Genomic DNA, 15,661 nt, shown 5'->3' with positions numbered 1-15,661 from the left:
ATGTAAGTTACTATCATGACAACTGCTGAATCTTATAAGTGGAACGAATTTCCCTAATATAATACGTAGTCCTACTTCGAGTGTAGGGAACTAGAGTAGAAAACCTCTCAAGGTCCCTTTCTTCCAACACTTCTATGATTCTCTGAATATAAAGATATGTGTTACACACCCATAATGCATCTCAGCTAGGTGCACTGCTTAAAAATAATTTACATACTGATACTACTGTATAAATTGCAATAAAATGAGAATGCTAACTGTGGAAAATATTGCATTATGCAGTAGAAACAAAATTTTAAATGGCAGGCTTTTGCATAGCACATCTGTACAGAGACACAAGCATTGAATTTTTCAGAAACAGTTGTAAATGAGTCAAATGAAAGACAATGCATTAGCATAATACACTGATAACAGAACAGATAAATGTGTTTTATAACATTAAAACTTGCAGCAAAAATATTACATTCCTTCTGTGCTTAAAGGTCACTATTTACTAGCATCCAGTTCTTGTTACACCACAAATTAGGCTCCATCAATGCTACCAAAACAATCATATTTAAACACAACCATAGACCAGGGTTATGCACAGGAAAAAATGTTATATTAATGAACTGTGCTTTAACATTGCTGTACACCTCTAAGTTAAAACACGGCTCCTTAGCATGGTTACTGAAATGTCTTGGCAATATACCCTCTATATTCCTGATCAGAACTTTGTGACAACCAAAGAATAGATTGCCCTTGGAGAATCCATCGTGGATTTTACACTGAGCCTACTACAAACGGGCACTGGACTCTGGGAATTTGAATGCTGCATTATGCAATACAGATGTGATCAATATAAGCTCATGATTATGTATCTCACTATTGTGCCTCAGTACTTCATTACATGAACTTTAGTTATTGAGCATGTTATATACTTTAACCCTCCCTTAAAATTATATTGTCTACTACTTAATATGTTCCAAGTTCTCCTGGATTTGTGTACTGTTTGTAAAGCCCTTTACCATTATCAAAAGAGTCTTAGATAAGAAACTTTGCTATAAGTTCAAAATATTATTTTTATATTTTTGTTGTTGTTGCTGTTATAGGTGGGCAAAATAGAAAGCTGTAATTCAAGGCTATTAGAATCTCCGGGCTGGAGTATGTTCTTCAGAAGTGAATTCCCAGATCTGAACCTGCCCTCTATGCTGAATCCAAACCAGAAGGGTTGAACTCTCCTGTGAACTGCATGTTCAAGTTGGCAGAAAACGCACAAAAGTAGCTGATCATATGTGATTCCTACCAGGCAAGACGGCAAAATATTGCAAGGTCATTTGCTCTCTTCAGACATCTCTTATTTCGGGTACAAAAATCTCTTGGAGATTTTGTTCTTGTCTAGTATGCCCCCTTGCCTAAATTCAGCTTTGAACTCAAATAGCAAAACCTAGCCTAAAATTAATGCATTTCTGGATTAGTTATTTATCATCAGCAGCTGAAGTGGTATTCAGATGACCAGCATTTCATTCATTTAGGATGATGGGAAAGCAAATATGTGCCTTCCTCTTTAATAAAAAATAAACCCTACAGTAATGATTCAAAACTCTACAATTTATTGGGCACAGCCATTTGCACACCTAAATATCTGCTACATCTGTTTTTGCAGGTGCAGCAGAAGTTCCAAGTACGTAAGTTTGCCAAATACATACATTTCAAATCTAAACAGTTAAAACTGTCTCTATTTCCTTACCTGCCAAAAACTACAGTTCAAAGGTCGTTCCCCCCATGCAACAGTCCACGTGGTAGTAGCAAACCCTAATGCTTTGTAAGGAATGTTGGGAATGCAGCTCTAGGCTCTGCTTTGTGTGTTAGTGCTATCATCAGCACTTGCAAGAGTGAAGGCTACTAAGGACCCGTTTTCACTACAGGTATAATCGTGGTAGAAGGTCTTGCATCTGACGAAGTGGGTATTCACCCACGAAAGCTCATGCTCCAAAAAGTCTGTTAGTCTATAAGGTGCCACAGGATTCTTTGCTGCCTTCACAGATCCAGACTAACACGGCTACCCCTCTGATACCTGGTAGAAGGGGCGTTGTTACAGCACTATTAAGTTTTGCAGTGTAGATGAAACCTTAATTGTGTTCTGTTCAGAACACAAGGAAGATTCCGTCTAGACTGCAGAAAGGAAAAAAAACAGGCCCCTTGACTCAGTTATAACATTAGCGCTGATGGGTCCCAACTGAGCTTGGTGGGATGGCACTCTGGGGATTATACTGTCCTGTTCCAATACTACCCCTATGGCACTTTCCAAGCCATTTGCCTTTAAGCCTCATAGAAGTTTTAAGAAGTATGGCAGGGGGTCAAGAGAGCTGATGCAGATACCTTATTCCCATGGACACAGGGCTCAAAAACCTTGGGAGGTCACCCGAAACATGGAACAGTAAAACTAAATAGGGAGCTCGGGTCAAACTGCTTCATGCAAAGAGTAATGGGTCTGACTGTCTCAGAGTTGCTCAGCACCAGCATCTACCATTGTCTGCAGTAGGATTTCCAGGTGCTCAGCACTTCTGAAAATCAGATCAAATAAACATCTTTATAATGCGTACCACAGGAGTGTGCGGCTCATTGCAGCTTACTGCCCCAGGGAGCTTGTAAACCAAAGAAGACATAACCCAGAGAAGGAAGGCAATAAACAAGGGGGGTGAAGGAATGTCAGGATAAGAGTTCTAAGAAGACACTGGGAAACAGGCATATTGGGCAACATTTTCAAAAGCACCTAAGTAATTTAAGAGACTAAGGTGAAATCCAGATGCCATTTAAGTCAATGGAGTGACAGAAGAGATTAGTGGCAATTTTTTCCAAAATACCTACCTAGGAGTGACTTAGGAGCCTGAGTTATAGTCTCAAAAGTGACTTAGGGCCAGAATTTAGGCCAAAATAAAGGTATTTAGGCACCTGACTTGCATTTAGATCAATGGAGTTAGGCACCTAAATAACTTTAAAAATCTGACCCTTAAACACTATGTCATGCCTAAGTCTCATTGACTTTCACTGAAAGAGGCAAGGGTCTAGCAGAAAAAACAGTATGTGATCACGAAATAAAAGACTGTATCATGATGCACAGCATATGCAAGGGGGATGAATTCAGGTTGCAGAGATATCCCTAATTCTGGCATTTCCAACCTTTCGAGTACTTGACTTGACTCCTATTCTTTTAGCATTGTTTTTTGCATGTAGTTTACGTATAAATTAAAATTGTGACCAGTCTCTCCATTGAAGACCAGAGGAAGCAACTGAAGAAAAAAAAAGAATTATTATATTAGGGTCCAAATCCTGCCCTCATTTACACCTGTGTAACCCCAATGACCTGACTGGGTTTTATGAGTGTAATTAGGAGTAGAATCTAACTCCATAGCCCTGGCGGGGCCCCACCTTGTTTCTGCAGAAGACAACTGAAGGACATAGTACAGGAGCAGGAGAAGAGGATAAATCCGGGACTTCTTACTGTTCTTTCTGCTCTTTTGCACGACGGTTCAGGTTCTCCACGGAGATGCCCTTTGTGCAGCTCTTACACAGCATTCTTGCAAGCCCTAGACCTCCTCCCCTTCCCCTTCACTCAACAAAGAAAAATACCAAGCTGTTTCCATTGGCTTCTCCATTGTGGTTTTGTAGGGGCTAACCTTCAATTTCAACAATACATCTTTTGTGAGGTGCTCTCAGCAGAAACCCTAGACACCTCCCCTAAGATCTGTTTGCTTACAGAAGATGAGGTAGGATTTATTTAAACCTGGCTAGATTAATGTCTCACAGACATTAGCAAAATGAGATTTAATCAGGCTCTTCTCTATGCTTTCCAATGAAATAAATCACATTCATGATCACATCAGAATAAGATACAAGTACTGAGCTGGGAAACTTTAAAGTCTTTTGTCCTGGGGAGAGTGGAAGGAGGTTGAAAGAAAATGGGATCAAAGATAACTGCTAGGACTGTCTGAACATTCAGACTGGCAAAGGCTGTAGAAGAGCCCTAGGAAGGGAGGAAGGACTGTGCAGTGCTTTGAGTGCTAGTCTGGAACTTGGAAGACCAGGGTTTAATCCTTGCTCTACCATAGGCGTCCTGTGTGACCTTGAACAAGTAAATTCCCTTTTACAAATGGAGAACTGATGCACAGAGAGGCTAATAGCACTGCCCTCCCTTGTAGGCAAACATTAAAGACTGTGGGGCACTCAGATGCTACAGTGTTGCGGACTATATCAGTACCTCAAGTAGGCAGGGGTGTGGGCTAATCATTAAAACTAGGATTCCTGGGTTCTATTTCAAGCTGTCATTGGCTTTCCCTGTGACCCTAAGCAATTCACTTCTCTTCTCTGTGCCTCAGTTTCTCTACCTGTAAAATGGGGACAATATTTTCCAGCTTTCTAGAGATGTTTTAGAGTTAATTAATGTTTGTAAAGCCCATTCAGGTTCTTGGATGAATGTTGTGACAGACGGTAAATTCCAAGTGCAATGAGCCTTTAACGCGGACATAGCCTCCTACTTTTTAAAATAACTTTGCAGTGCAGAGCTAAGCAGTGACCATACAATCATGGCTTTTTCAATAGTCGCCCCAGAAATTCTCCTGAAGAGGCCTAGCTGAAAAGACAGGTTTACTCTTTCTGTGGATCTCAGATTACAAATCTGAAGAAAAAGAAAAGACTATGCAAGGTTAGTGTGAGTGCAAATTCGAGCATTTCCCCACGCAGGCACAGTTGCGTGCGTACAAACGGAGACATTGTTTTGAAAATGAGGCCCTTAAAGCACAAATTTCCCACTCTTCGACACGAGGCTGGGAGCTATGAGCCTAAAGAAAAGCCTAGTGGAGCCAATGCAAAAACTCCCGTTGACCTGAGTCAGCTTTGGATCCGGCTCCACATTGGTTGAACTGGTTTAAAACCCAAATGGCTCTAAACATGTTTTGGCCCTATCCACAATGGCCATGCAAACAGCGTTGAAACCAAATTAGCCCGGCCTGGTTTACAATCAATGCAGCACACAGGTTTGAGGCCCAGCGTGGATAGGGTCAAGATGTTTTTAGCAGACAAATATCACGAGAAATACAAAGTGTGGGTGTGTTGGGGCAGTGAGAACAGGAGAAGAGGAAATATCAGCTAAAGCAGCAGCACTGTTAGTAAATACAATTGTCAATGTTTTTTTCAGGAGGAATTAGCATCTCTTTAAGTTAAATAAAATGTACTAGTTCTCAGGTCTCTGTTTGAATCAATCTATCCGTCCTAAGGTAAAGCTACGACTCTATTTTATCTCTAACCAAGGCTTTGCCCTCAACCTCTGCTTTAGCTTCCAGCTTCCAGCAAATAAACTCTCCGGAGACAATTTTGGTTGAGGATCATACTCACACTCCAGTAAAATAATTAAATATCTTCAGGAAGGAGTGCAGTTAAAGAGGCAGCTGCTAATTATGAGTCAATCTCTAAGTGGCAGGATTTCCATCTGCTGCTGAGACAATGCTTTCAGGAGCTTAATGACTCCTTGGTGATAACAGGCAAGTTAAAACCAACAAACTGGGAAAAGTTCTCTCATTAGAATTATCAGCAAGAAACAATGAAAAAGTGGGCAGGGAGCTTCCTGAAGAATGAAGACAAGACTTGTGTTTGGGATTGTTTGAATTCCGCCCCTCACCCCCACACACAAACTGGCTTATTTTTACCTAATTACAAGGCCATTTCCCAGGTAGCATTTGAAAGCTTAGGGCTTGTCTACATCAGAAAGTTGCAGCGCTGGTGAGGGAGTTACAGCGCTGCAACTTAGGAGGTGTACACATCTGCAGGGCACCACCAGCGCTGCAACTCCCTGTTTGCAGCGCTGGCCGTACTCCCGTTTTGTCTCGGGTGTAGAGGATCCAGCGCTGGTGATCCAGCGCTGGTAATCAAGTATAGTCACTTACCAGCGCTTTTCTTGACCTCCGTGGAATAAGCAGGTATCCCAGCATACCTGAGGAAGCCTCTGGTAATCAAGCTGGTCTCCTTCCCCGGCTTGCTCTCGCGTTCCCCGAACCCCGAGCAAGCAGGTCTCCTTCCCTGAGGTTTGCTGGGTGGTTCTGGGAAGGCGAGAGCAAACCGGGGAAGGAGACCAGCTTCGCCGCGGTTTGCTCTCGCGTTCCGCGAACCACCCTGCAAACCGCAGGGAAGGAGACCTGCTTGCTCGGGGGTTCGGCGAACGCGAGAGCAAACCGGGGAAGGAGACCAGCTTCGCCGCGGTTTGCTCTCGCGTTCCCCGAACAAGCAGGTCTCCTTCCCTGCGGTTTGCACGGTGGTTCGCGGAACGCGAGAGCAAACCGCGGCGAAGCTGGTCTCCCCTTCCCCGGTTTGCTCTCGCGTTCGCCGAACCCCCGAGCAAGCAGGTCTCCTTCCCTGCGGTTTGCAGGGTGGTTCGCGGAACGCGAGAGCAAACCGCGGCGAAGCTGGTCTCCTTCCCCGGTTTGCTCTCGCGTTCGCCGAACCCCCGAGCAAGCAGGTCTCCTTCCCTGCGGTTTGCAGGGTGGTTCGCGGAACGCAAGAGCAAACCGCGGCGAAGCTGGTCTCCTTCCCCGGTTTGCTCTCGCCTTCCCCAAAACCCCTTGAAGCCGCCCAACAGCGCTGCAGTGTGGCCACATCTAACACCACTTGCAGCGCTGGTTGCTGTAAGTGTGGCCACTCTGCAGCGCTGGCCCTATACAGCTGTACTAATACAGCTGTAACAACCAGCGCTGCAAAATTTTAGATGTAGACATGGCCTTAGAAAGCTGTTCTCACATCCGTTGGAGGTAATAAACCAGAATGACCTTCAGCTTCCTTCGGTGCAAACAAAAGCACCATGTGGTGCTGGAAATCAAATATGACACTTACTCTTTCGGAGGGTTGATGTCCTCTGGTCGAGCCTCAAAGAACCTAAAGACTTCATCACACTGTGAAATGTGAGGAGGAAGCCTGACGAGTGCCTGTAAAAGAAAGGAGGGAGGGGAGAGAAAAGTGTTTAGAGAAATCAAGCTTAGAAACAGGTCCTTAAATATACAACCAAGAGGCAAGAAAAGGAACAACACAAAATTCTGGATCACATCAGCAGAATGATGTTAGAAGAGCAGAGGGAATAAACAAGGAAAGCATCAGGCCAGGGTGCTTCCCTGAAAAGAAAGGTTGTGAGGTGTTAGTGCAAAGGGGTTATGCTGTGTGCCTAAACAAGCAAAGGGGCTTGGGGATGGCTGGTTTGGTTTTGGACACATGGGGCAAAATTCCCCTCTAGCTATTCATGTGCAAGTCCATCATATTTACAGTGTAAACCAGGGGTCGGCAACCTTTCAGCAGTGGTGTGCCGAGTCTTCATGTATACACTCTAATTTAAGGCTTTGCGTGCTGGTAATATGTTTTAATGTTTTTTGGAAGGTCTCCCTTAAGTCTACAATATATATCCAAACTACAGTTATATGTAAAGTAAACAAGGTTTTCAAAATGTTTCAGAAGCTTTATTTAAAATTAAATTAAAATGCAGATCTTATCAGTTTAGTGTGATCCTTGCCCTTGCTTTTCCTTGCTGAGTTTTCCAATGTCTGGTGGCACGTATTTGGATACTTTAAGCTGCACACAGGCTTCTGAGTGATCACTTGGAACCCCAGATCGGCAGCTGAGGTGAGTGGAGCTGGCGGCTGGTAGGGCTGAGCAGGGCCGGAGGCCTAGACCCTGTCTGGCAGGGGGCCTGCGCTGGAACTCTCACCGAAAGCAGGGTGAGTGGGTTGCAGCGGGGAACCCCGGCTGGCAAGGGGCCAGCAGCCAGAACACCAGAGAAGCGACTGAGCCGCTCAGCCTGCCGCCACTGCTCTGGGGCTTCGGCCACTGGCTCCTGACAGTCAAGGTCTCGGCCCGCTGCCAGCCTGGGGTTCCTTCACCCAGGCCGGCAGCGGGTGCTGAGTGGGACTGGCGGCGGGAGTCCGGCTGGCAGGGGGCCAGCAGTGGGAACCTGAGAGCAGCAACTGAGCAGCTCAGCCCGCCCCGCTCTGAGGTTTCGGCCACTGGCTCCTGCCAGTCAGGGTCTCAGCCCGCTGCCAGCCTCGGGTTCCTTCACCCAGGCCAGCAGCAGGTGCCAAGTGGGACTGGCGGCGGGAGTCCAGCTGGCAGGGGGCCAGCAGTGGGAACCCGAGAGCAGCGACTGAGCAGCTCAGCCCACCCAGCTCTGAGGTTTCGGCCACTGGCTCCTGCCAGTCAGGGTCTCGGCCCGCTGCCAGCCTGGGGTTCCTTCACCCAAGCTAGCAGTGGGCGCTGAGTGGGACCGGCAGAGGGACCCTGGCTGGCAGGGGGCCAGCAGTGGGAACCCAAGAGCAGCGGTGGGCTGAGCGGCTCAGCTCGTGCTGCGTGCCATCAAAAATCGGCTCATGTGCCACCTTTGGCACGCACGCCGGAGGTTGCTGACCCCTGGTGTAAACGCTTCAGGGCAGAGACCGTCTCTCTGTTGTGTTTGCACAGTGCCTAGCACAATGGGGCCATGGCTGCTAAGAATAAATACATAATAAAATAATAACAACAATAATAAATACGTAAACTACAAATTCAAAACTCACTAATATAGTGTAGTAATTTGCTCCATAAACTCTCTCACTTATGGAGTGAATGCAGGACTTGCCAATGAGTTTCCTTGCAAGTTAACAGGAAAAAAAAGTGATTAATTGGTTGGAAAGACAGGCAGAGAGGATTTTTCCGCTGTACAAAGGAGCCTTCATGCAATGTATCATGGATAAGTACAGTATATTAATGCACTCTGTAAGGTACCCATATGCAGTGCGCATTACACTCAACAATAATAAATGCAATTTGTGGGATAATATCAATTATTTTTAAGTCTATTGAAAACTAAGCATTCAAATAGATGAGACAAGCACATCACGTAAAGGCCAAAAATGTCTTAAGTATTTGCTCTCTAGGTTCCATGGTTTGGTTCTGTCAGAGAAGGTAAAATATTCATCTAAAATGTGAGAGGCAGCAGAGAAGAAAAAATCAGATCAGTGCTCTGATTTGCACATGGTTCAGAGATTTACAGAGGGAAGTGAACAGCATAAGGGGAAGAGAGGGCTGGGATTAACTCTCTCCTTTGCTAAGGCGGGTTGGAAGTAGGCTAAATAGTTAAATATAGACAGTTAAATATAGACAAAGCTTCTTAGAGGCATTGTAAACCTGTTCAACAGAATGAGACTGTCTGGTTCTTAAGTCAGTTGAAAATGGGGCAAAAGACCTGAACTCTCTTCCAGACAATCTTGAAAGGCAGATGAAAAATTGCACCAGTACTAACTCATGCATATGGCTGAGCGAACTGGGCTTGACTAACCTCGTGATAGATCTGATTGATCTGAATCAGACACGCACCTGAAACAAAAAGACACGGCACTGCGATTCAGTTAGCTGCGCTGTTCTACGTCTAACCAAACTTCCAGACGCACTGGAATTTGTTTCCATAGAATTGCAGTGAGGGAGGAACAGCTGAAAATTTAAAACAATGACTTGATACTTCATTTCTGTCCCCTGAATTCTCCAGCCACAGTACATGTATCATGACTTGAAGAGGTCTGAAATTCAAGCGCTTCTTAAGAGTCTAGGGTTTTGCTTTATTCTACCTGAGGCAAATTATACGTAGGAGAAGTATATTAGACTTCAGTGAGTTTGAGAACCAAGTGACACTGGCCTTCGGTGAAATGCAGAGGAGTGCCAAACAGTGAGGAAGCAATGTTGGGCTGCCCAAACTGGAACCGGCATAGCTGCTGCCGTGCTGAGAACGTGACACAGAGCAGAGATGATTCTCTCAATATATCACATATAGAACTGGAAGGAAACAAATGGAAAACAAAATGCTTTGTCTTGGAATAAAGATGCCCTAATCTCGGCGGCTGCACAATTAATCACTGATGTCTTGTTTTAAACTAAAAGAAATTAAGTTGTGTGAGTTTTGTCCTCATTGCGTATAAACACACACATACATATGGCAAATCAGAACCATTATCCAGAAGACACAATTCCGGCCCAGAAATAGCAGTAACTGTAGAAATCTAAAATTGGATTCTACCCAAGGAGGGAGGGGAGAAGCATAAGAGTAAGAGAAACGTCACTGGATTTCACAACACAATGAACATAATGAAGACACAAACACAAGGTTAAAGCACATTTCATTCAATTTCAGTCTTCAAACAGAAGGAGAGGTGACTTGATCCAGTGGATTGAGAAAGGGAATGGAGCCTTGAGAGCTTGTGCTGTCTCTGCCATTGACTCCTTTTTGACCCTGGGCAAGTCACTTAACCTCTTTAGACCACATGCAGAGAAGATATGTAAACCATATCTGGAATAGGGAGAGAAACACCTATTTTGTTGGGGTGCTGAAAGACTTAGTTATTTAATGTCTGTACTGTGTTTCGAAAAACCATTGTTGTTTACGGGCTTGACCTTGCGACCACTGGAGTCAATGGTGCAGCTTCCACAGACTTCAGTATTGCAGGACTGAGGACGGCAAGCGCTAAGTATCATTCACATAAACATAAATCCCCAAGTGTCACTTGGCCCTGCAAGTCTAGAGTGGCTCTTTCCTGAGGAGACTGTCAGAGAGGACAACATTTTCAAACTTGGGGGTGTGATGGGGCACATCCCCACCCCAATCAGGAAAAGGCTAATGATGGCCTCTGGGCTGAACCAGTGCTGAACAGACACACCTGCAGAGCCTGTTCCACTTGGAGCAAATGAGCTGAAAAGGGAGGCAACCAGGAGAAAAGCTACTGTGCACCACAGGCAGCTGACTCCTGTAACAGAGCCACTGACAGGAGGACAACTTGGGAACCTCTGCTGCCCACAAGGATTCATCAGACCACATACATGCTGCCTGAAGCCTGGTGGGTTTGAAGATAAGCCCTGACCTGGGATCAAGCCATATTCCATCTTCATAAACACGCCAGATCTTTACACACTTTTTTGAAACACTTGGAGATCAAGTGCCCCCATCATAAGAAGGATTTTGAGGGGAGCAGAACTTATGAAAACGCCCAAGGTAACCTAAAGAGAGCCCAGCCTATCACAGAGTGCCTAACATAAGGAACCTACATCAGTGGCCTTCACTTCAAGGGGAGCTGCTGCTGTGCAGCCTAAACATGGAAATGGGAGCATGTAGTGGATTTTCAAATGGGCTAAGTGACTTAAGAGCACAAGGCCCATTGACTTTCAGTAGGATGTGTGCTCAAGTCATTAGGTGCTTCTGAAAATCCCACTCCCAAACTTAAGTCCCTATTTTGGGAAATCTTGGGTCATCCACAAAGAAAACCATTGGCCCTATCTAGTCTAATATATGGAGATATACCTATTTCATAGGACTGGAAGGGACCCTGAAAGGTCATTGAGTCCAGCCCCCTGCCTTCACTAGCAGGACCTCAATGACTCTGTAGCACAAGCCTCATTGAAAGTCAGTTTTTGTTAGTTTTTGAAACTACAGCTCTGACCCTGCATTTGTTTTAACACCCAAAACTCCTACAGAAATCAATAGGATTTGAGGATGCACAAAGGCTGTAGAATCTGGATCCATGTAATATCTCCTAGAAGACACTGCTGCTGGGAAAGCTCTGCATAGACGGGGCTGTTGGGGCCTGGAAGGCTACTGCAGTACTAACCACTTACTCTGCCCCTTACAGAGCTCCCTTAGGCAAACACACAATGCACAACCATTAGCTACACAAGTCTAATGAGATTCAAGACAGTTAACAAAGAGCGTATTGAGGAGGCAGTGTCCCATTTAGATGGCAATAGGAAAGAGTCCAACAGTTTGAGGACGAGAGTAAGTCCCAGGCCAAAGATACAACAGAGCGAAGGAAGGACTGCAGGACAGGGTCAAGCAAGGGAAAGAAAGAGAGGAAAACAGATGGCAAGGGGATATAAACAACTGGGAAGTGGCAAGGGGTTGGAAATGGGGGCAAAATACATAATTAGAAGCAGCAATCATCCCAAAACCATAAAGGATTTGCACAGGAAAGATAAAAATGCGAACACATGGAATTGAGTTTTTCACACTTGCAGAACATTATCAGCAATAACATGTTTATCCGTGCCGAGTATCTAAAGCAGTAATGAGCAACTCATACCTCACGCACGTAGCCATAGGCCTTCAGAAAAAGGTGTTTATGGCTTTATTTCAACATGCAATTTTCTCAATAGAATGCAGTTTCCAGAGAAAACTCACAGAACAATAGCCAATATCAGAAAGCGTATTAGAAGTGATACAACATCTGCCAGTTCATATCCAGTCACTCTTCAGTTATAAAGGCTTTTGGTAAATGTTAATATTTACATGGTGCCATCTGCGTGCACGGCGCTGTATGTTAGATGGAGTGTGTAAAACAAAAACCAGATCCATGCCCACAGGAGCTTATCCGCCAGTACAGAAAGTGCAATTCAACATAATGCAAAACCACAAACAAACCACAGAATGGAGAGTGTGTGTTACAGACAGAACGTGTCTGTATGAGTGTGAGCATGAGCGTGCTTTTGTATACATATCTGCATATATGTGTGTATAGACACATCTACTTACAAATATACACACAGATGTGTATTACAGACATTGGAATACAGATGTGTGTATGTATGTATACAAATGCATATTATAGGTGCAGCTGGTAGTGCTGCATATAGTTAAGTCTGTTTGGCACTTCCCATTATAAGGTCCTGTTTTCAATTTCTTATAATTTTTCAGTCTTGAATTATTCAGGCTGAAATTTTCCATGCTGGGTGTCTGCCTTAGGCTGAAATATTCTGGAAAGTTTCAGGGAAAATGGTTCAGCTGTTTCTCAGAATGAGGTAGAGGTTTTGCCATGACAAAAAAAATTGCTTACCGCTGTTTCACTAAGAACTTCTAGTGCCTCCATGCTTTGGAGCAGGGGCTTGAAATTTGGCAAGGTGGTTGTACTTTAGGGTGACCAGACAGCAAGTGTGAAAAATCGGGACAGGAGGTGGGGGAGGGGGGTAATAGGAACCTATATAAGAAAAAGACCCAAAAATCAGGACTGTCCCTATAAAATCGGGACATCTGGTCACCCTACTGTCCTTGTGTCAGGAATGTGCCTTTTGCATCCCTGTGAAAATTCACCCAAATGTTTTCCAAGCTGCGTCCCTCTGAAAAATTGCCATTTGCATATGCTCAGTAGAGACTTCTTAAAGGGTGGCAACTAAATTCCCTAGTGATTCCACCTGCACCGAGCACGCTCCATCCTTGCAGGGTTCCTAAGTGCCAAATGTACTGCATATGCGCCATCCCCATAAAGCAACTGAACACGCTCCAATCCGGCACTCCAGGGGACTGATCAGGACTTTCCTTGAAATTGCTGGTCCTGGCTGACCGAGGCTGCTGAACTCAGAGAAAAACTGTGCTTTCAATACTCCCCCTGCTGGTTTCCAGGCAGCATGGAGTGGAAGCTACTGGGCTTGAATGAAGAAGGGACAAGGGCTGGATTGAGTTACTTTAGCTTGGTATACACTACGCGTTTATACCGAATTTAGCAGAGTTAAACCGATTTAACCCTGCACCCGTCCACACAACAAAGTCCTTTATATCAATATAAAGGGATCTTAAAACCGATTTCTGTACTCCTCCCCGACGAGGGGAGTAGCGCTGAAATCGTATTGCCATGTCAGATTAGGGTTAGTGTGGCTGCAATTCGATGGTACTGGCCTCCGGGCGGTATCCCACAGTGCACCATTGTGACCGCTCTGGAAAGCCATCTGAACTCGGATGCACTGGCCAGGTAGACAGGAAAAGCCCCGCGAACTTTTGAATTTCATATCCTGTTTCACCAGCGTGGAGAGCTCACCAGCACAGGTGACCCCACAGAGCTCATCAGCACAGGTAACAATGCAGTCTCCGGAGAATCCAAAAAGAGCTCCAGTATGGACCGCACGGGAGGTACTGGATCTGATCGCTGTATGGGGAGAGGATTCTGTGCTAACAGAACCCCGTTCCAAAAGACGAAATGAAAAAACATTTGAAAAAATTTCCAAGGCTATGATGGAGAAAGGCCACATCAGGGACTCAGTGCTGTGCAGAGTGAAAGTTAAGGAGCTCAGACAAGCCTACCAGAAAACCAAAGAAGCAAATGGAAGGTCCAGGGCAGGGTCGAAAACATGTTGCTTCTATACTGAGCTGCATGCCATTCTAGGGGGGTCCGCCACCAGTTCCCCACCCCTGTCCGTGGATTCCAAGGTGGGGATGGTAATCTCAGCCATGGCTGAGGATTCTGCAGATGGGGAAGAGGAGGAGGAGGAGGAAGAGGAGGACGAGCTTGCAGAGAGCACACAGCACTCCGTTCTCCCCAACAGCCAGGAGCTTTTTCTCACCATGACGGAATTACCCTTCCAGCCCTCCCAAGCCACTATCCCACAAAATGAAGCCATGGAAGGGACCTCTGGTGAGTGTACCTTTGTAAATATAAAACACGGTTTAAAAGCAAGCGTTTTTTAATGATAGATTTGCCCTGAGGACTTGGGATGCATTCGTGGCCAGTACAGTTATTGGAAAAGTCTGTTAACATGTCTGGGGATAAAGCGGAAATCCTCCAGGGACATCTCCATGAAGCTCTCTTGGAGGTACTCCAAAAGCCTTTGCAGAAGGTTTCTGGGCAGGGCAGCCTTATTCCGTCCTCCATGGTAGGACACTTGACCACGCCATGCATGTAGCAAGTAATCTGGTATCACTGCATGACAAAGTCTAGCTGCGTATGGTCCTGGTGTTTGCTGGCATTCAAGCAACATCCGTTCTTCATCTCGCTGTGTTATCCTCAGGAGAGTGATATCGTTCATGGTAACCTGGTTGAAATTCAGGAATTTAATTAAGGGGACAGAGACGGCCATTCCTACTGGGCTTTTTGCCTGTTGCTTAAAAGAAATTCTTCCTTGCAGGTAGCTAAGCAGGGGGAAGGGAGGTGGTGATTGGGGCTGAGCTTTTTCGCATTTGGCTAGCAGTGATCTTCCATGATACCAGCCATGCGGTGGGGAGAGGGGTAAAGTGATCATCCCAGAGAACGGGATCGGGGGGTGGTTTCTGCTGCTGCATCTGAACAGGAAAGAAGCAGCACTGAACGGGCTTTGGTTGGTATTTGGGAAAGGAGGGCACTGGATATATGAAGGCTACAGAAGCTGAAAGACAATGGCTTACCATGGACGCATGCAAGCTGAATTCTGCTGCCCCGACCTGCATCTGTGAGATCTTTAACACCAGAGCAGCAGGAACTCAATATTAAGATGCAAAATGCGACCTTGTAGTGAAATCACATGTGCTATGTAAGGTGAACAGTGTTGCTCACCGTGAAAGAGTATAAGCACTGTTCTGTAAAACATATCTTTTTAAATACTTCTCTCCCTTTTTTCCCTCCCTCATGCAGCTGCAAATTTTTCAAGCCTCCCTACTCCATCCCGAAGGCTATCTCAGATAAGGCGGAGGGAAAAAAAGACGCGAGACGAAATGTTCTCGGAAATCATGGAAGTGACCTGCAATGAAAGAGCTCATCTGAATGAGTGGAAGGACATGGTGTCAAATTACAGGAAAGATGCCAGAGAACGTGAGGACAGGAGGGACGCTCGAGATGAGAGGTGGCAGCAGGAAGATCAGAGGAGGCATGACGCAACGCTGGAGCTGCTGCGTGAT

General features: G+C 45.4%; 1 protein-coding gene across 4 annotated transcripts in view; it reads right to left on the bottom strand.

The window, feature by feature from the left end:
* SH3PXD2A (SH3 and PX domains 2A) overlaps positions 1-15,661 on the bottom strand; it is a 396,876-nt gene that overhangs the window by 208,888 nt on the left and 172,327 nt on the right. For all 4 annotated transcript variants that reach the window (XM_050957986.1, XM_050957985.1, XM_050957988.1 and 1 more), the window contains one exon: positions 6,862-6,953. In XM_050957986.1, coding sequence (XP_050813943.1) covers positions 6,862-6,953 — 92 coding nt within the window. The remainder of the gene's footprint in view (positions 1-6,861; positions 6,954-15,661) is intronic.

Source organism: Gopherus flavomarginatus, chromosome 6 (genome assembly GCF_025201925.1).
Source record: "Gopherus flavomarginatus isolate rGopFla2 chromosome 6, rGopFla2.mat.asm, whole genome shotgun sequence".
Lineage (NCBI taxonomy): Eukaryota > Metazoa > Chordata > Testudines > Testudinidae > Gopherus > Gopherus flavomarginatus.
Note: the sequence above shows the minus strand (reverse complement) of the source record. Positions and strands in the feature narration are given on the sequence as shown.